This window comes from Protopterus annectens, chromosome 15.part0, assembly GCF_019279795.1.
Source record: "Protopterus annectens isolate FY-2018-M chromosome 15.part0, PAN1.0, whole genome shotgun sequence".
Classification (NCBI taxonomy): Eukaryota; Metazoa; Chordata; order Ceratodontiformes; family Protopteridae; genus Protopterus; species Protopterus annectens.
In genome coordinates this window covers 443146825-443168607 of record NC_056749.1, presented here as the reverse complement: position 1 = coordinate 443168607, position 21783 = coordinate 443146825, and the positions used below count along the sequence as shown (strand labels likewise).

The window sequence follows — 21783 nt, the reverse complement described above, 5'->3', positions numbered from 1 at the left end:
TAGGACAGTAGTTTGGCGAAGTACATTTTCAGTATCAATAGTACATCTTTTAAAAGCCAATAGGAAAATTACTGGAAAGAACATTACTGGGAAGGGAAAGGCTGCTAGTCAATGAAGACCTTGGAATCAAAGAGCCATTTCTGGAATATTCTAATCAGGTAGCAAACTGGCAATTAGGATGGGTAGAAAAGATTAACACATGGGTGTCAAGATGAAAAATAGTGGCAAGGCCCAGGCTGTGTCAGGAGTGTGGCACACAAAGGCTTTGCAGTCTTGGAATGACTGCCCTTAAGGATGAAGAGCCAACTGGATATGATAGTTATACCACAATATGATGATACTCCACTGTGGCCAATGAGTGATGGTTTAGGCATTGTAGAACCAAATTACAGCATTCCAAAGAGCTGGCAGTAGCCAGACAGTTAGATTTATAGGCCTTATGGGACAATTTGTAATTGTCTATAATGCATGTCTCAGTTACAGAATGAGATATCTGATAGTCTTTACTGATCCCAAATTCAGAAAACTAGTGCCAGAGGCAGTGTTTGTGGCACCCTCAGCCTCTTACAGTATATGGCAGACTGAAGCAGAAATAATGGTGCAGTAATTAAGGTTTCCTGAACAGGAAGTATCTGCAGGACATATGAAAAATAATCTATTACTTGAATAATGACTAAAAAGGTCACACAGACAAACCAGTCAGTAAAAACTACAAGAAAAATCTAGCCAAGCTAGAGATTCCACCATGTGATTTCTTAAACCTCTTGTATTAGAAGCATATGGAATATATGCAAATGACCCCTTATGGACATCAGGTGTTTCAGATGTCTATTACTTGAGAATGCTGAGAAGTAATGGCAGAGATACTGCACTTGAATATGTGGGAGAGGAGATACTATAATATTCATAATGCAGGCTTGGACAAATGATTAGCTTTAAGGACAGGAGCTCAAACTGCCAGCTCTCTTCCTACTCTTTCAGATGAAAGGAGCACTCTTGTGGGAGGAGAGGGTAGATTCTGCCCTTCTAAGCTGGGAGTTTCTGGCTAAAAGCTTATTGTGCCTGCTTATTTGAACTGTTTCTTGCTGAAATTGGTATGCCTTGTTTGCTGTAGTACAAGACTAGATTCAAACCTGCTGAATCTAGCTTTGTTTGCATAACTTGAGCACTAATCCAGGACATCTTTTTCTGGAGAAGGTTCCCCTGCACCCTAGTGGCAAGAGTGTGCAATTAGAACTTGTCTGATTGATGACTGCTGGAATGGGGCTCAGTTTTTAGCTTTTTATTGGTTAATTGGTTAATTTGTTTAAATCAGTTTGCTCATTTGCTACTGCTATATTAAAAAAAAAAAATACACTTTATGCATCACCACTTAGCTAGGGTTAAAATATTCCCGGCGCCATAAAGTCTGCTCTTCAAAATTTCCCTCAGAACTAGCCAGTTTTTTAGTTTTAGCACTCAAATCTGTTTCTTTGAGCTCAGCACTTGTCCAAAACTCATTGTAAGCACTATATAAGCTACAAATTACTACAGCACTCAACTTTCCTCACTTGTCTAGAGGAAAACAGTTTTTAGTACTTAATAAATAAGCACCTATCCAGGCATGTCTAATGGTCAGCTCCCGGTGTTTTCTCCTGTCCACCTGATGAATCTGGGCATTTTAGGGCAATGCAGCAATTGCCTCATGTACACAGACAACCCTCTCCTCCTACCACCCAACACTACAACCTGTGAGAGATGCACTTATATAGCCACCTGGAAGCAAAGCTCTCTTCACCCAAGACTGGACTAGACAGTCAAGAGGAGAGGGTAAACACTTGCACCACACCACACTCATCACATAGTCCCTCAAAACATAAACCACCAAAACACACACTTAGAAACACAAAACACACACCTACATTCATGGAGGCTCTCAATAAAAATCTGCCCAAGCAACAGAGACCTCTAAAGCAGAAATGCAAACAACATCCACCCCCCCAACACAACTCAAATGACACATAGCCCACAAACTCAGTGTGCCACACAACCACAGCCCATAAGGCATAGCAACGTACCCAACAGTCTAGTCATTTGTGACTCTATAGTCAGGCACACTGATGTTCCACTCACCAGGCTAAACAAGGAGAAAGTTACTGTCAGCTGCCTGTCGGGTGCCAGGATCCGCCACGTAACGCATGCACTCAGATCACTTCACAACAAGTACAACTATGACTGTCATTGTCCATGTTGGTGTGAATGACCTGAGACGTACCTCCCTGGACTACATGAAAAGAGACATGGAGGAGCTCTCCGATCTTGTAGCCTAGGCAAGTATGACCCTAGCCCTGAGTAGTATCCTGCCATCACCCACAATTATACCACAGTACAAGGACAAAATGTCTGACTTCAACAATTGGCTAAGCTTCTAGTGTCATTCTAAGGGGATCCAGCATCTGTCTGCCTGGGATGACATGATCGACAGACCATGATGCTTTGCCACAGATGGCCTGCACCTGTCACCCTTGGGATTCCGGACACTGACTAAGGCTCTTGCCACCCCTATAGTGCCTTTTTTAGGCAAACTTCACCACTGTAACAGTTATAAGCAAGCAAAATCTGAGGGTAATGCTACTCAATACTAGTAGTCTAGACCTCAAAATGCACTCACTCGAGGCGCTCCTTAAAATGGAGAACATCGACATATGTGCAGTGACAGAGACCTGGTTCAAGGCTCTAGAGAGCACCCCTGCATTACCAAGATATAATTTATGCGATACCTTTTGTCCACCTAACCTGGACCAAAACACTAAAGGTGGAGGCATGTCCATATTCATTAAGGGTATCCACATGTCCAGGCTAGATGCTCAGCATAATGCATCCGAGATTATCCAAGTGCAACTAACTCTGGGCAAGTCTGCAATCCACATTGTAGCTTGCTACTGATCCCCCACCATGCCCCAGGATTCCCACTCCTCATTTCTTGATACACTGGGAAATATTAGGGTACAACCTAACACCCTAATAATGGGTTATTTCAACTACCTCACCATTAACTGGGAAAACTACTCACGTGCCAACTCTTTTGATCAACGTTTTCTGGAATTCATAAATTCCGGGTCTATATTAGAACATTGAAGTCTTGAAACTCCATGCTAGTGGTATGGTAAACACATGTGCGTAATGTAATATGCTTAAATGATGTTGGAAAAGATCTCGAAGGGGCAGAATAACACTAGATCTAAATGGAGAAATGAAGATACAGGCCAGTGTGCTTGACTTAGACTGAGAAAGGGAAAGGTGTGATATGCATACCTCTTGGACCAAATTGTGGGGTTTAGGCTCTGCACGTGGCAGACATAATGTGAGTAGGTGTAGGTATCAGCCATGTCACCAAATAGATGTGACTCTGCAAGAAATAACATTATGTATGTCAAGTACCCTTAACATGTATGTTACGTATTGTGATGAGGCATGTGTATTACAAAGCGTCCAGCAATTAATAAGCTACAAGATTAATATTGTGATGTACACATTATGTAAAAGTGTCAGCTTGTAAAGTCTAGGAAACACACTGATAGCCTGAGAATTTCATGGGTGGGAAGACCAGGACAAAGATTGTTTACATGCAAATTATTTTGGCGATACACTAAAACATGCCCAGTGGTTGACTAAAGAAACTGGGGAGACAAGTAAGAGTCAAGAGCAAGATCAGTATGGCTCAGGTCTTAGCCAGCAGAGGCACATGATTGCAAAGGTAAGTTTAGTGGCAGGGGGAGTCAGGGGAGTGAGCCTGAAGAAGGAAAAGTCAACAAAGGTAGGAACAGCCTTTCCCAAACAACAAAAATCAGAGCAGATAAATGTTCCCAACCTCATACCTAAAAATGGGGACAGGAAAGTAACAGAAAAAATGGAGGAGACATAACAAGAACTGGACACCTTCTAAAGTAATGTGTCATTCTGTCATACTGTGGAAGACTCATGATGACCAATAAAGGAGGAAGGTGGACTGGCAGTACTGAGCTGAGCATCATCCAGTGGCATTTCTGTGGTGTTACACTGAATCCACATTTAATTGAGGCTCAGTGTATCAAACCCGAAACATCAAATCAGGATTATTTAAAATGTAAAACCATAGACAATCCTATGCCCCCCCAACCAAATAACAGATAAACACCTATAAGTAAAAACAGACCCAATACAAGACTGCAAAACAGTGGGCAATTCACGGAAGACTGTTACCCACTGTATCACAATCTCCCAAAATAAAAGTTATAGTCATGCACTACACATAACCTATAAAAATGCATCTTCACATCTCAAGAGAAAAGAAAGATTTTGGATTTCTAAGGTAAGCTCCACATTATTCAGTTCTGAAGCACGCAAACTTAATTTTGGCATGCATCTAGAACTTGCAAGTGAGAGAAAGACAAACACACAGACACACAGACACACAGACACACACACACACACACACACACACACACACACACACACACACACACACACACACACACACACACACACACAAACAAACACTAAAATAACTTAATGTGTACAGTCTTAAGGAAAGAATGTAGGCATGACATATACTTTCTCTGGTACATTAAGGTAATGCACAAACCTCCTTATTTATAAATGGGTTGCATGAGAACAAAAGTACACATATTTGAATAAACAAAGTAGGTAGTACACAGATAATATGGAAAAATGTTATTCAAAGAAAGCATTCTGGATTGCAAAGCCTTCCAGAAGAAGCAGTAGGGTCAGAAACAATGGTTGAATTGAAGAATGTGTGAGAGAAATAAGAGCATCCTTGCATGGATAGAGGTTGTGTTAGTGGGAATCACTTTCTTATTTAATTTATGTGGGTTCATTTCTCACCATAGCCTGTGTATTGGGCAATCCCTGCTAAGGAGGAAAGGGCACTTCTAGTTATAACTATAGCGACCATCATGCTGTTTGCTTATCGTATACATCTGCTGCATTTTTTACTTCTATTTGTGCTTTTCTCTCTCCTACCATCTTTGTCACTGTCCTTTCTGTTATGCAATTTTTAATGTTGTTTTTCTCTGTTTATTTTACACTTATATGCAGCGGCATATTGAACTGTCGTCATCACTTCACCCAGGATATCCAGGCACCACCACAACCACTAGGTACCACCATCTACCACATCTGTGGGCCAGGGTTACCTCCCGGCTCAGATGTCAGCTGTGGAAGACAGGCAATCAGGCCCTGCACCAGGGTTGGGGGGCTGTTATTCCACCCAGTGACAGTGGCAACAGGAAGGACAAATTTGGTACACACAAGTAGCTGGTAGACATGGGGGGAGAGATGGCCAATTGTTGGATATATATCTGTATCACCTGCATAGAAACATTCCTACTGTGGCTTGCTGAGTCACAGCCCTGCCCTGCAGTGGCTCCTCCATCTGCTCAGGGGCCCAGTAGTGAGGAAGCCAGTGGTACCATTTAGGTTCCCACTGGGCTCCATGCTGGCAGGGGATGTTAGGCGTGCAAACTCATCCTATCCCCATCACAGCATTACCCTCTCTTTTGTGTCTATGCCTGCCACTGTCTGTTGTGTAATCTCCCAAACACCTTTGTCTACCCTCTGTTTGTTTGGTATGTCATTTTTCCTTGTGCTTCTACCTCCATTGTTGTGTCAGTGCCTCCGTGTCTGCCTTGTTTGTCTTCTGTAGCCATTCATTAGCAGCAGCTCACAAGCCTAACCCACTTTCCATCCCCAAACCTCTGTTTTCATCCTTCTTCACCTGTCATTCTTGATATTCCTTTCAATTGTGTATCTTGTCACCTGTCACCCATTCTTCCTTTCAAATTTGCAGTCACTACTAACCCTACCTATTACTTCCTGTGTTTAGTTACTATATATACTACTTATATGTTCTATGATGGTCTTGATATTCACCACTTGGCTATTACTGCACTACTGAACTTTGATACAATTTGGTGCTCTCACAGTTCAGAAGTATGTCTATGATATATGTAAAGAGGCCACTTGTCCTAAAAAAAAAAAATGCCCACTTTTTGCTCACCCATCCTGTTCTTTCCTCAGATGTTTTTGTATGTGCTTCCATCTGCTTATCCATACTGTATTATAGTTCAATTTCTACCTTTTCATCTGGTCAAAAGATAGATTCATGTGATGTTGTCGACCTTTTCATTGGGACACCCAACTTTCCCGAGTGTGTCACTTTTGTGCATTTGTGAACACTCAGAAACTGAGATATGTTCATATGCTGACAACACCTGATCTGCCTGCTACATTCCCTAACCACAGACCTTATTATGGCTGCCAGCAGGATTCTAATGAACATCACTTTTTTCACAGTCTTTCCTTTCATTAATCCTGAACACTCTTCCGTGTCAATCACGGCAGGTAAACAGCATTTGTCTCAGCTCAGTTGTGGGCACAATGTTTCTGAATCCAAGAGGTTAACAGAAGTCTGTATTACTTGTGTAAGTATTGTAGGAAGAATTTGCTAAACTGGAAAATGTTGCTTCTCTGTTACATATTGTTATCAAAAATGTGTAGCATCCATAAGTGTCCTGCTTGTTAGAAATGCTTGTTATAATGTACCCCTGGGGTTTTGCTAAATGGGCTCACATAAATTAGTCTAATAACATGACAATGACCTTTAATAAAGATATAAAATAAGCTCATGGTATTGACAAAAAAGATTCATAGCTAAAAAAAATGTTATCTTTGTGAAAAACATTGAAAGAAAAGAAAAAAAAAAAACATTGTATGCCAGAGCTTGTAACTGAGATGATTTTATCATAGGTACAATAATGACCACTAATAGTGTATACCAACATGATATGTAAAGGAAACAAAATAAGGTCATAAAGTGACAAAAAAGAATCTTAGGCAAACCTAAAATAAAATTCGAATGGCTATCACTTATGTAATCAAATCATTAGCATAATTCATAACCAAAAGTCTCTGTTAAACCAAACTGCCTAACAGGAACAAGTCCTCTGCCTTGTTCTATGCAGGGGCTTTTACTCCCTGCATTGGTTAAGCTTATATTGCTAACTCCCAAGTTACAAAACCTCAAGGTTAGTTAGAAAAAAATGAATTGGTATTCATTTGATGAAATGGGTTTGATGAATTGTGATTCATTTAAAAGGGATTTAGTTCCATAAGCAGAAATTCAAATCCCACTCAGAATCCAAAAATAATGGGAAGCATTCTGGGAAAGACAGCTTAATAATAGAAAGGGAATATAATATGATATTGTAACTTTTGTAAAACTGCAAAAGGGTATGTAATGAAGCATCAGTTGTGGGAAATAAAGTTTGTTAAAAGGAAGCATACATTTGTAGTATTGAGTCCTATGAAAACTTTAAATATGTTGGTGAATATCAAGGTGGTTGAAGAATACATCTTATATAATTATTTGACTGTCAAAAAGGACTATGGGTCCGATCATTGTAGGCTACATCAAGGCATCAGATGAGGTACCATATATAGGTTAGAAAGACATGGCAGTGGGATACCTAAATAAGAGACCCCAGCATGAAATACTGAATAGTGTTCCTTTATGTGAAAACATGCTACCATTTGAGTACCTCAGCAGTCGGAACTGGTGCCAGTCCCTTTACATGTCTATGTAAGCATGAGATGCCGTTCAATGGATGTCAAAAGACATGGTGCCCAGTCTGCAACAGAAGCCATAAAAAGTAGAACAGCTTGTACAGTCCTGAAGGTCACGGAATATAATCACAGAGTTAAGAACTTTAGGAAGGTCCACAGAGACCAACTCATACCAACATTCAAAATAACACCTACATGGCTAGCTGACAAGGTCTGGACATATAAGGAGCAATTTACAGAAATGAAAGTTAATGATATGGCTCAGTCTTTGTGAAGAGGGAACAGAGTCAAAAATAATAGTCCAGTAAAAATAATATGGGACAGGTTTACTGTAAATGAGATCTTATGATGGATAACAGAAATAAGCTATTGTTTTGGCTGGAGTTTTCAATGTGTACTGTAGGTAGTGAAACTGACCAAAACATGCAGACTAAGAAGATGGAATCCACAGTTAAAATCCAAGTTTGTTAGGTCAGTTCCCTTATTCTCCTTACTTCTATTAGTCTTCTGTTTTATTATGATTTATTTTATTTCTTTGTCATACAACAGAATGGAAATGGAAAATCTGAAACATTACCTAGTCCCACTAACCATTTGTGGTATACATTTACATTTAGACTTTATATTTCATGACCAGTATTGCATCTGTACCTACATCCTTATAACCATGCTTTAATTAAGATACTGGTCACATTTACAGCAAAGAGGTCACCTGATATAACAGCTTGTATTACTTGCATGAAATAATGAACCTCAGCATTATGAATACAGCAAGTTGGGCATGACCTAATACAGCAATATGCTTAATGCACACAAGAGTAAGCCAGAGAAACCAACAGTTACATTATTCCACTGGTGATTAGATAATGATAAATAAGTATTCCATCACAGGCGATTCAGAACCATTCAGTGGTATATGATTTACAATGTGTTGAATAATCACAACTTGTCTAGCACAGCCATAACCTAATATGAATCAGTTCAAGCTATGCGACATGAATGTCTCACCCGAAAAGTTCCTATCGCATTTGCACAACTTTAGTTTGCATTCCCTTTGTTATGTTTTAATGGGAAGATTGATTTATGCTGCTCTTACGTGGCAGTGGTTTGTACAGTTGGCAAGAGAAAAGAGTAGGACAGGAACTATTTTTGGTTTGCTCCTGGGGAACAAATATTATAGAACTGATAGACATTAGTAACTGGTAATCCAAGTAGGAAAACAAAGGAGCTGGACAAGATCTCACCTCAGAAAAGGGACTGAATGTCATGAACCTACTGTTTTGCCAATGCACTATTAGAAAGGCAGGTTGGTGTAATAATATACCAAAGCCATTTCAGAGATAGGCCTGATGGCTATAATTCCCATGGTGCACTTGAATTCATTGATCTCACAGAGTAAGTCGGTCTTCCTCTCCTAGCTGTGAGGCTGGCATTACATTAAATTATCCCGAGGCCATAGGATATAATAGAGACGTTGCATCTGCTAACAATAATAGCAGAAAAGCAAGTTATGATTATTGTATTTCATTACAGAAGCCCTTCCTTACCTGACCAAATACCATGTAGTAACCATCTCTGTCCACAATTATTCTGTTTTCTTTTGCATGTACACCTGTGCCTCCTTTAAAGACAACGGTCCATGGAATTGTGGCTGAGTCCTCTGTAAAAAAAAAAATAGTGAAAACTACACTTTTTGATTCTCTATCAAATATTTGTAATAAGAAAGGCTGTCTGCTTTATTTTTCCATTTTTACCCTGTGCTTGCTTGTCAGTAATTGCCACCCTACACACCTACTACAAATTCTTCCACCAAATGATGACTTTATGAGTAGCTCATTCAGCCTGATATTGTGATTTGCATCTGTATGTGTCCTCTGGTGGATTGTGACATTACACAGCCTTCTTTTCCCTATCCCCCCTTCCCCCAGGATGGACACACCCATCCTCTCCATCAGCCAACTGAGCATCTTCTCTAACTCTGATTGGCTGGGCTGTTGTCAGTTTATCCCTCTATGTCAAAGAATCTAGTACATTTTATATCTGCTTTGTTCAGTTGTCATTCTTTAGAATAACACTTTGAACTTAATCTGTTAGGAGGAAGTTTCTGTGTGTGTGTGTGTGTGTGTGTGTGTGTGTGTGTGTGTGTGTGTGTGTGTGTATATATATATATATATATATATATATATATATATATATATATATGGGTCTACTTCATATGACCTAAATTTCATTTGACTGAAAATGATTCGACTGATACTAAAACACTGAAAGTTCAAAAGACTGAAAACTCATTTGACTGAAACTCATAACACTGACACATTAAAGTAAAAGGTATATGCCCTTTTCCCCACTGCAGTGTGATCCTGGAGTTAGTATATATAGTTGGTGGGGTGGGGGACACAGCCTCCCACATTGGGGTCTGAGGGGGATGATACAGATGGGCTTCTCCCCGAAAAAAACAATGCCTTACCCCAGTGCTCCCTGAAAGTGTTTCACTGAAGCATTAAGGGAATTTGTTGTTCAGGATTCTGTACTACACATATTTGTCTAGCATTTATTGTCACTATTTTTACAACTTACTGTGAATTTGTGAAACATCACATAGAGACTCTGCCTTGCCAATTCTCTTGTTTAAATCTTATGGGTAATCATTTTAACAGGAAGATTAGCACAAATGTACTTTATTCAAACTATTTCCCATAAGTGAGTTTTTTTTTCTGTCATGTCTATAGATTAAAAGGCTGCATCATCTAGCATATCTCCTTGAAATATTAAATGACTCCATGTCACGGTCAAGAAACAAGAAACCACTCATTCAAAGGGAGCTTCAGACTTATGGAACTGATTTCATACTTACGTAGGAAATACAATTAATACTGAAGCATTTTGATATATTACAAATATTTTGGCTAGGACATGCTTAGGGAAGCAATGACCATGGAACTATTTGTTTTTATTTAGAAAGATAGCCATATTATATTAAAATAATCTCTCAGAAGTATTGCCAGTCAAATACTTAATTAAATCTTAATTCACAAGCAGTAATAGAGTGAATTTATAACACTTTCTAGCAAGAACTTTCACTTACTTTGCAACAGTGGGAGTCTAAATGTGCCCTTTTAGGTGAGGGTGAGACTATATGTGCCAGACAGTGTCAAGTCATAACACACAAGGACTCATCATTCAATAAACAGCAAAAGGTCTACATAACAAAAATGTTCAGAATGGGTCTCTGTAATCTGTGCATATTAAATTGGCAAAGCTCGCCACATCGTACTACTTTTTCCTCATCAAAACATAACTCAAAGTTTAAACTTGATTATTTTAAGTCCATGGCCTTTCTGCTTCCAGTGTTAAATCCATTCTGTAAAATAACTAGGAATCTGTGTTATCATACCCTGCTATATTTTATGCCCATCCCACTAGTGTCTTAACATGTGCCCTTTTGACAAACACTAAGAGTACCTAATACCCCAGTGTCACCTTTTCTTATTGGGATACCAGTAGGTTTGTAGGTCATATGTGTTCACTCCAGGACAAAAGGCAATTGTCATTTTTATATTTTACCCCTTACTAGGGTAAAACATTTATTATCAAGTCAAACAACCTAGATAACATCCATTGCAGAATTATTACCATACAGTATGTGCCATCATATTCTCTACTTTGGTCAAATATCTTCATTCTTCAGTAGATAGCCACAAACATAGGTAAATGTTGCAGTCCTTTTTTTCAAAGTTAATAGCCCAGTGTCATTATAAGACCATTGTAACATACAAGTCAGCCTAAAAAATGGTGCTACTTCAGATGGTGGATGGCTGCCACTTCAAAAACAAGAATGAAGTGTTTTCATTTGCAAAACAATAAACAGCTTTGACTTTATACTCCATTTTTATGGTATTACATGCATGGCATTTCTGGTCTTTGGTGCCTTTTGCAAATATGGAAATGCAGCAGCTGAACAGAAGAGAGCATTTATGACATGCTCAATTATATAAGTAAACCTCAAAATCACAGAAATGATTAGACCAAGGAGTCTGAGGTTGGTCTCTTGACTAAAGAAAGTTAGGAGATGGGACTGGGTTTCGAGAATGAGCTGGACAAGTAAGCTATCTTAAGCTTGAATTCAAACTGGCACTGTGAAGAAACAAGAAAGATATAGAATAACTAGACGGCCTTGGCCATCAGAGAAACACCGTTACTCTCTATCATTCTTTTCACTTACCCTGCCAGGTGGGTGAGATTTTGACTGAGATGCTATACCTGTAAAGATTATTGTTGGTGTCCTAAGGACAGATCAGGGAAAGTACTAAAATCTCCCTTATAGCAGTAACACAAATGCTCACTTGATCCTGATTTTTTGTATGAATACCAACCTGAAAGGAGGATGTCATGATTCTTCTGGCTTTTTTGCATTTAAGCAGGATGTGTTAGAAAAAAACTGCCAGAGGGATAACCTTCTTGTGGCCACCAAAAATTCATAGTGCTGTCACATTCTGATCCTTCAGTGTCAGCTCTTCCTGTCATTGTGAGGTGGAATTCACCAAACCATTGATTGTTCACTCACTGGTAACGAATGTCAACAGGACTTAGACCATCACGAGACATACTAGTTTTACCTTACGTATGATATGCTGCTACTATATAATCCTGCCCAGTATGAAAGGGTTGGTGAGCTTTCCAGCTGCCTGTAGTTGTCCAGGTACTTTCTGAATGTGTGTATGTGGGGAGGTTAGCACCATGTCCAGAATTAACTTCAAAGCTTTGTGCTCATTGGCTTCTAGGTTGGGCTAAATCATCCCCATTACCTGGTAAAGGATGATGGATGGATGGATGGATGGATGGATGGATGGATGGATGGATGGATGGATGGATGGATGGATGGATGAATGGATGGATGGATGGAATAACTGACTGGATTGTATTCGTGTCCACTTAAACCAAAAATGCAAAATGCTATAGATGAAAAAGAGAAACAAATGAAATAATACCAAAAAATGTCTCAAGCCCAGTTCCCTTTTCTTATTGTTATGCTTACACAAGGGGTCCTATAAAAACATTCAAAATTACAAAAGCAGAACGTTTTGACATATAATATTTTTATGTTTGCATGTATTTATGTTATTTTTAGGGCTGTGTACTTTCGCCAATTTCTTATGATTACCTAAAATTTCTCTTTTTATGAAAAGGGAGTACATTTCTCTCGAAGTAGCAGCTTACCTGAGAACCATAGCTAGCACATCTGGTGTCCTGCGCAGTTACCTGAAAAGGTACTCCCCTCCACTGAAAGTTGAGGAGTAAAAAAAATCTCATAATTGAAGGACTCCCCACCAAAAAAAGCTTTTCTGGTCTGAAGCTGTAGCAAGCTGTGTGCTACAAACATAACAATCAAGATGCTTGTCATGCTTAAATCATCACACCACCACATGTTGAGTGCTCCAGCAGTTACCACAAATGTCATCACACCACCACCCACTGAGTGCTGCAGCAGTTACCACAAATGTCATCACACCACCACACACTGAGTGCTTCAGCAGTTACCACAAATGTCATCACACCACCACCCACTGAGTGCTGCAGCAGTTACCACAAATGTCATCACACCACCACACGCTGAGTGCTCCAGCAGTTACCACAAATGTCATCACACCACCACACACTGAGTGCTGCAGCAGTTACCACAAATGTCATCACACCACCACACGCTGAGTGCTGCAGCAGTTACCACAAATGTCATCACACCACCACACACTGAGTGCTCCAGCAGTTACCACAAATGTCATCACACCACCACACACTGAGTGCTGCAGCAGTTACCACAAATGTCATCACACCACCACACGCTGAGTGCTGCAGCAGTTACCACAAATGTCATCACACCACCACACACTGAGTGCTCCAGCAGTTACCACAAATGTCATCACACCACCACACGCTGAGTGCTCCAGCAGTTACCACAAATGTCATCACACCACCACACACTGAGTGCTGCAGCAGTTACCACAAATGTCATCACACCACCACACGCTGAGTGCTGCAGCAGTTACCACAAATGTCATCACACCACCACACGCTGAGTGCTGCAGCAGTTACCACAAATGTCATCACACCACCACACGCTGAGTGCTCCAGCAGTTACCACAAATGTCATCACACCACCACACGCTGAGTGCTGCAGCAGTTACCACAAATGTCATCACACCACCACACGCTGAGTGCTGCAGCAGTTACCACAAATGTCATCACACCACCACATGCTGAGTGCTGCAGCAGTTACCACAAATGTCATCACACCACCACATGCTGAGTGCTGCAGAAGTTACCACAAATGTTATCACACCACCACACGCTGAGTGCTCCAGCAGTTACCACAAATGTCATCACACCACCACACGCTGAGTGCTTCAGCAGTTACCACAAATGTCATCACACCACCACACGCTGAGTGCTTCAGCAGTTACCACAAATGTCATCACACCACCACACACTGAGTGCTCCAGCAGTTACCACAAATGTCATCACACCACCACATGCTGAGTGCTCCAGTAGTTACCACAAGTGCAATACTAGCATTCGTATATGGAGCTACAATATTCTCCTGGCTTCAAAAAGCATGTGGACACTGCAATCCCACATCATTGGCATCTGCAGATGATGCCCTTCTTGATAGCCTGTGCCTGAGGCAGCCACCCCCTTCATCCTGGGTTCCTATTATTTCATCAAAGATTTACATCATCAAAAGGCATTTTATCAAAGATGCCATTCATCAAACTGTTCTGACTGAGACTGCATTACAGTGGGGATCAGAAAATTTACACTTCCCCTACTGTAGTACGATCACGGAGTTGGTATATATAATTAGCAGTGGGGTGTGGGGGTTTGATGAATGATATTTCTGATGAAATGCTGTTTGTTGATGTACATCTTCAATGATATAATATAGACCCCTTCATCCCACCAAAGTTATGCTTCTGTGTTAGAATCTGATGATTGTATCAATAAGAAATGCAGTTCTACCACAGCTTTTGTAATGCCATTGAAAGCTTCCACTCACCTGGCCTTCCCTTCTACTTTTTTTGTCATAATATCCATCTCATTTTCACACTCATTTTTCTTCTGTCTGCTATTTATAAAATGTCTGTAGAATACTATCTAAATAATCCAGTGTCCTTCTCGTTTGCCTTTGGTACCTCCACTCTTTTCTGAAAAGCAAATGCATCATGTCTGTAATTATCTGTGTGTATCTGGTACACCTGTTCTACTCTCACTGGGCACCATCTGTACATCTATATTTTGTGTGTATCTGGTACACCTGTTCTACTCTCACTGGGCACCATCTGTACATCTATATTTTGTGTGTATCTGGTACACCTGTTCTACTCTCACTGGGCACCATCTGTACATCTATATTTTGTGTGTATCTGGTACACCTGTTCTACTCTCACTGGGCACCATCTGTACATCTATATTTTATGTGTATCTGGTACACCTGTTCTACTCTCACTGGGCACCATCTGTACATCTATATTTTGTGTGTATCTGGTGCACCTGTTCTACTCTCACTGGGCACCATCTGTACATCTATATTTTGTGTGTATCTGGTACACCAGTTCTACTCTCACTGGGCACCATCTGTACATCTATATTTTGTGTGTATCTGGTACACCTGTTCTACTCTCACTGGGCACCATCTGTACATCTATATTTTGCTTACATTTCCCAATGTGTACACCGAGTTTGCTAATCCCACGTACATTGCTGGTTGTACAGTGCAGTATCGTGAGCTGCCGTCACTATTAAATCTATACTATACATATTATAGCGCTGCTGTGCTGTTCCTTAGATTGTGTATTAGTAGTGATGCATCAACGTTCTATTTTCACTCTGTAAATATCGTGTATCTGAATTTCTTCAGCTGTTGCTTATTTACCAGTGATATTCATTCTTCTTTACTTCATTCGTCACTGTGCTAGAGTACTCCTCATATATTCTTAAGTAATTCTCATTCTTATGTATGAAGACATCAGGTTTATACTGTGGGATTCTCATTAGTAAAATCTTTTGTAGCTGAAGAGTTCTTTGTGGGCCACTACAGTAAATGGGCTCTGCCCAATTTGACCTCCCAGTTAACATGCAAAAAGAAAATAAAGAAACAAGTAAACCAACAATTCTTAAATGTTGAAGGCATTGAATTGATGAAGCTAGTAGAGAAACCATCAGTCTGTTTCATTATGAACATGACAGTCTAAGAAGGGAAGATGTTTATCATCCATTATTGACTAGGCCTGCATGAGTTTGTTTAATGGAAATAGAACAACCAAGCTCAAATACTTCTTTCAAGAATAATACAGAAGCTTTGCATCACTGCATACAAGTGGAGACTGTGGGAATCTTCTCAATTTCAGTATAGGTCTTAAAGCAGCTCATATTCAGAAATGTTTTATTCTGTACAGTCAAAATAGCAGCAGCTATTTAGTTATAGAAAATATGGTCTTTGATAATATAACATACACATTCTTCAGATATTTCTTACCTTCCCATATAAGATCTTTTCTGTCTGTGGCTACTAACTGGAGAAATGATTGATGCACTGAAAAAAAGCAAATTAAAATAGTTTAGGCATTTAAAATAATAAGAAAATACATTTTCATTTATATTAAGAAAGCATATTTGGTTAACAGTTTGTGGAAGAGATTGTGTGTGTGTGTGTGTGTGTGTGTGTGTGTGTGTGTGTGTGTGTGTGTGTGTGTGTGTGTGTGTGTGTATGTGTGTGTGTGAGTGTGTGTGTGTGAGTGTGTGCATGTGCATGCGCGTGTTTGTGGTTATCATTCACTTGATTTAGCTGCATTTTAATGGGTTTCCACTCCATGTGAAATGTTCTTATAGAGCTGATTCAGCTGTCACCACTCATTGAAGTCTAGCATGGAGAAGTTTGGACTTATTTCCTTGCAGAACCCATGGTAGCAGTTTCAATACATCGTATGAGATGCTTTGTGAGGCAGTCATGTGTGGGCTTCATAACAGATAAATATTTACATGTATGCTGTTGCATGTGTAAATATGTATATGATGGTACTTCACATTGTTCAATGTTTATGCTTCTTGACAGAGTGAAATATCGTCTCTTTCTACTGAAGGCACATTTTGCTGAATGTTGGGTTTACTGAAGTTATGATTGCAAACTGTGCATGTATTGGGGAATTCCTTTTAGTTAAGGTAATTAAATGTGCATGTGGGATAATGCAAAAACTTTCAGATATACTGACAATTTTGGAATTCGAGGTATGTGGGTGTGGGTGATTGTGTTTGTGTGAGTGTTTGCATGCTAGGATTAAATAAAGGAATAGGTTTAGTGTGTTTTTGTGTGTGTGTGATGTAGTGCTATTGTTAGGGAAAGTATATATATATATATATATATATATATATATATATATATATATATATATATATAGATATATATATAGATATATATATACATATATACGTGTGTGTGTGTGTGTATATATATATATATATATATATATATATATATATATACACACACACACACACACACACACACACACACACACACACACACATGGTTTACTATCAAAATGTGGAAAGTCAAAACATTTTTTGACAAAATTATCAACTTCTTTATTCACATTTGGTAATATTGAATTGGTAACACTGGAAGTCCTGATGTTGAAAGTCCATGTTACCGGTAACGCTTTTGCTGGGGGGAGGGCAATTCCCCCCTTCCACCCCATGCATATTATATATACCAATTCCGAGATCGCATAACAGTGAGGAAAAGGGAACGTTTCCTTATCTGCACTGTACCACGATCTCAGTTTAACACGTTGACTAAATATTAGCGATTGTGTACTCACTTTTACTAATACTCAGTCATATATTTTCAGTTCAACATTACAGGCATTGGTAGAATACACCTTCGACCAACCTGTTTTCATCAAACTGCATTTCCACATTTTGTAAACCTGTATGTCTATATCTGTCTATCTATATACATATATATACATATATACATATATATATATATATATATATATATATATATATATATATATATATATGTGTGTGTGTGTGTGTGTGTGTGTGTGTGTGTGTATATATATATATATATCTATATATACATATTATGTGTGTGTGAATCAGTCGATGTACAGTTTTTATTCCGTTCTTCCATATAAAATATATCAAAGAAGAGAAATATTTAATAAGGTGGATTCAAATCAGTTTGTAATAAGTGAATGATTTTTATGGGGGATAACACCCATGTACCCCCACATGGGGGGATTATATCACCTACATCCCCACTAACTTAAATGTACTATGAGATTACACAATACTGGAGAAAATGGAAAATTCTCCTAACTTCACTATTAGGCAATCTCACACAAATATCATTCTCCCATCTATTCCTTTCAAATTAAATTTCATTTGATCTCTTTAACTCAAACAAAATGTATTTGACAACAGTACACTTGGGTGACGTATACAGTCAATGTGTATGGAATTACGAATCTTGTTTCCCTTAATAGATATTTGGATTTTATAGAAACAGTATTTTTACATTTGCATTTGCAGTATTTCTTTTCAACATCTGGGTTGCCTCTGTCTTTTCTTTGCTGTGTATCTCTCATTAAAAAATGTTTTACCTCTTGCATAATATTTTTAGCTTTTGTTGATATTTATCTTTATAAAGATCCATTTTTTAATTGCATGATCCACAATTAGATTGGAAGAACCTTTTGCCATCTTATCACGGCTTCCTCCTTTTTTGTGTTCCTTGCATGTCTTGAAGTATAGTCAGATGAGAGATGCTGTCTTCCTCCTTTATATGTCGCTCTAAAATTATACAACATTAAATCTTAATGTACAGCTTTTATTCCTAAAAGTGGTTTGGACTTTGGGTTGTTAAACATTGTTTCAGGTAATTTGTATCTAGTTACTGTTTTTGAGGTAAGTTTACCTACTCACATGCACAAATTATAGCTGATGTCAGTTTCTGTCTTTGAGGATGTGTTCTCTCTAAATCTGTCAATTACTTGTTGATGTATTTTGTTGTCATTTCTGCCTGTCAATTTGGTATAAACATGATACGAGTTAAATTTAGGTGCAACTTTTTCAACAGTTCCGAAAGCTGTTTATTTTTTTTCATTAAGTACCTCAGAGATAAATAATAATACTAAGATCCTTAATAAAACTTGAATACCAATGTGACATTCCTTACATACATTTTGTCATATAATGTCTGTACTTTATTTAGTTTTGTATGGGTGAGCAAAATTGATTGGAAACTCACTTGATTGAAAACTCACTCACTTGATTAAATCCCAACTGACAGAAAAGTGTTGATGTGTAGGCAGTATTTGATGCTATCATTTTTGATTACAGTAGTTATTAGGGAAATGACCCTAGAAGAGTATGTCAGGCTTGGCAGTGGTCACTGTTATGTCACACCCATGGATCTGTACATGTTTCTTTTTGTCTGCCAGCACTGGCTCACTGTGTGTAGTGTTTTTTTTCTTTTCTCTACAGTTACAATACTGTGGACTTTATGTATATCTATATATCTATATATATATATATATATATATATATATATATATATATATATATAGATATATATATATATATATATGTGTGTGTGTGTGTGTGTGTGTATGTATATATATATATATATATATATATATATATATATATATATATATATATGTATGAGTAAGGGGGAGTGCAGGGGGACTTGCCTCCTGCAAAAACATTTTTCTGCTGTATTTGCTGTGTAGAATGTTTTCTATCTGTTGTGATTCAGTGAAATGAGTTTTCATCATTTTTTTCAGTGACTTGGGATTTAGTCAAATGAGCAATTGATAAAATGACACGTTCATTATATATATGTGTGTGTGTGTGTGTGTGTGTGTGTGTGTGTGTGTGTGTGTGTGTGTGTGTGTGTGTGTGTATATAGGGGTCTACATCAGTAGTCCAAACTCTCACTTACCTTATTGTCTTCTGGAAAGAGTTAGTCATTGGTATTGTACGTGTCCATGTCTATGGTTTAAAATGTGGTGTTTTGAAATTCAGCATTATAAGCTTTTGTGAAATATAATATAAAACCAAACTAGGTGGGGGCTGCACCCCCCCACACCCCCCCTAACTATTTATACTAACTCCAGGATTGCACTACAGTGGGGAAAAGGGCATATACCTTTTACTTGCCTTACAATACTATACACAGTGCCAGTACTTCACTTCAGTGAAATGAGATTAGATGAAATGAGTTTTCAGTAATTTGAGCTTTCAGGAATTTGGTCTCAGTGAAATGAAATTCAGTGAAATTAATTTTCAATGAAAAGAAGTAGACCCATGTATCTATATATTTATCTGGTTCTACCTGACATAGCCGAAACCACACAACACCGACAACACACCATCACCACCCACACATTATCGTCCATAAACCATAAACAACAAAACCACACATAACCGATACGAAATAACCGACGAACACACAACCCAACACCCACCACACACACAACACCACAAATAACAAAATTAAAAACAAACACATCCCCATTCCACACACCAACACACACACACCAAAATCCTTACAAGCCCACATAAACCCACCCCCTAACCAAGGTCTAACCTACCTGCACTTACCCCGCAACTCCCTAAACCCGCCCCAACCCTCCTAACCCTAACCTATCGCACTTAACCCCCTCCTAACTACTCTAACTCACTTAACCCACCCCTATCGGCCCTAAACCTAACTCACCTAACTCCCTATTAACTCACCTAACTAACTCTTCACCCCCCCCCTCCCCCCTAACCCCCTAACCTCACACTACCCTGCCTCCACCCCCTACCGTCCGTCTCCGTCACTCACTCCACCTCCCCCCCTAACGCCCCTCGGCGTCGGCGTTAGTGTTGTCATCCGATAAATGTCGGTCTTCTGCATTGGGGTTGTTGTGCCACTCGCGTTAGCGTCGTCTTCTTCGATTCGGTCCTCCTCTCTCCGCTTGCGAGGTCTTCTGTCTTCTTCGCTGTCTTCTGGAGTCAGGTAGAACCATTTATCTATACATATATATATATATATATATATATATATATATATATATATAAAATAGCTATATATCTATATAAAGTAATATCATCATTGAATTAAATACCATTCAGAATGCCCTGGATAACTTGATGTAATGCATGATACAAAACTTTTGTATCTGCTTAGATATGTGTAAGTGGAAAATTCAGTTGTGCTTCTAATCTCAGGAGATAATGACATTTGTTGTAAACTCCCTCAGATTCCAGTTAAAATTACTAGTACTGCTCATTTTGTACAACATGATGATGTCTTGTCATCCACGCAGTATTGTCTGCTTTTTTTTCTGGTTATCATGATTTACTACATGCACTTGCACATTAATAAAAAGTCTTATTTAGTTTGTTCTCTATTTATTTGTTTTTGCTTTTGCGGTGCTATTGTAAAGGTAGCAAGGGGTGTTTATTCCTGATACATTTTACATTATTTCCATTTTTCTGTCCTTCCCAGTTCCTATACAGCTGAGCTATTAACTTAAATGACTCTGTATGTTGTCCCCCAGTAGCATGCAAATTTTCATCTTAAAGGGCACTTTATTTACCCTTTTCATTTGTTTCAAAAATCAAATAATCTGTACCAAGGATTTATATTATCCCCAGTGAGTTTACAGTGAAGTATCTCAGTAGTGATGATTTTGCTCCTAATAGTATATACACTAATGCACTGGTCATTAACTTGAAGTGTAATTTCAAAATAAATGTTTAATTGCAAAGGCCCATGCATATATTTTGCAGTTGCCTCATCTAATTATGGGTGTAATCTGAATTTTATTAATGTGGGACCTTTTGATGTCTACACTTAATTACATTCAACATTGTGTTAGAATCGGCCAGCTTTGTAGCCTGTCAATTTATTATATACCCATTCACTACGGGTTTTGTTTCACTGTTTTGTTTACTGGATAGACCTAAATATAGCTAGCTTTTCATTGTTGTTCAGCTTCCTTTCTAAGCATATTTGAAATATCTTGCCTACATGTTTTCAAAGATCTTGTAGATTTTTTTTAATATTAGCCACTCTTGTTTTTCTCATATTTAAGTTTATATACGTTTTGGAATAATATTTAACCA

General features: G+C 38.6%; 1 protein-coding gene across 1 annotated transcript in view; it reads right to left on the bottom strand.

Annotated features, from left to right (window-relative positions):
* The window catches only part of LOC122790118 (tumor necrosis factor ligand superfamily member 13B-like), a 169901-nt gene that overhangs the window by 72074 nt on the left and 76044 nt on the right, over window positions 1-21783 (bottom strand). The window contains exons 3-4 of the mRNA XM_044057692.1: window positions 16136-16192; window positions 9150-9262 (exon numbers count right to left, since the gene is read on the bottom strand). Of these exons, the coding sequence (XP_043913627.1) occupies window positions 9150-9262; window positions 16136-16192 (170 nt within the window). The remainder of the gene's footprint in view (window positions 1-9149; window positions 9263-16135; window positions 16193-21783) is intronic.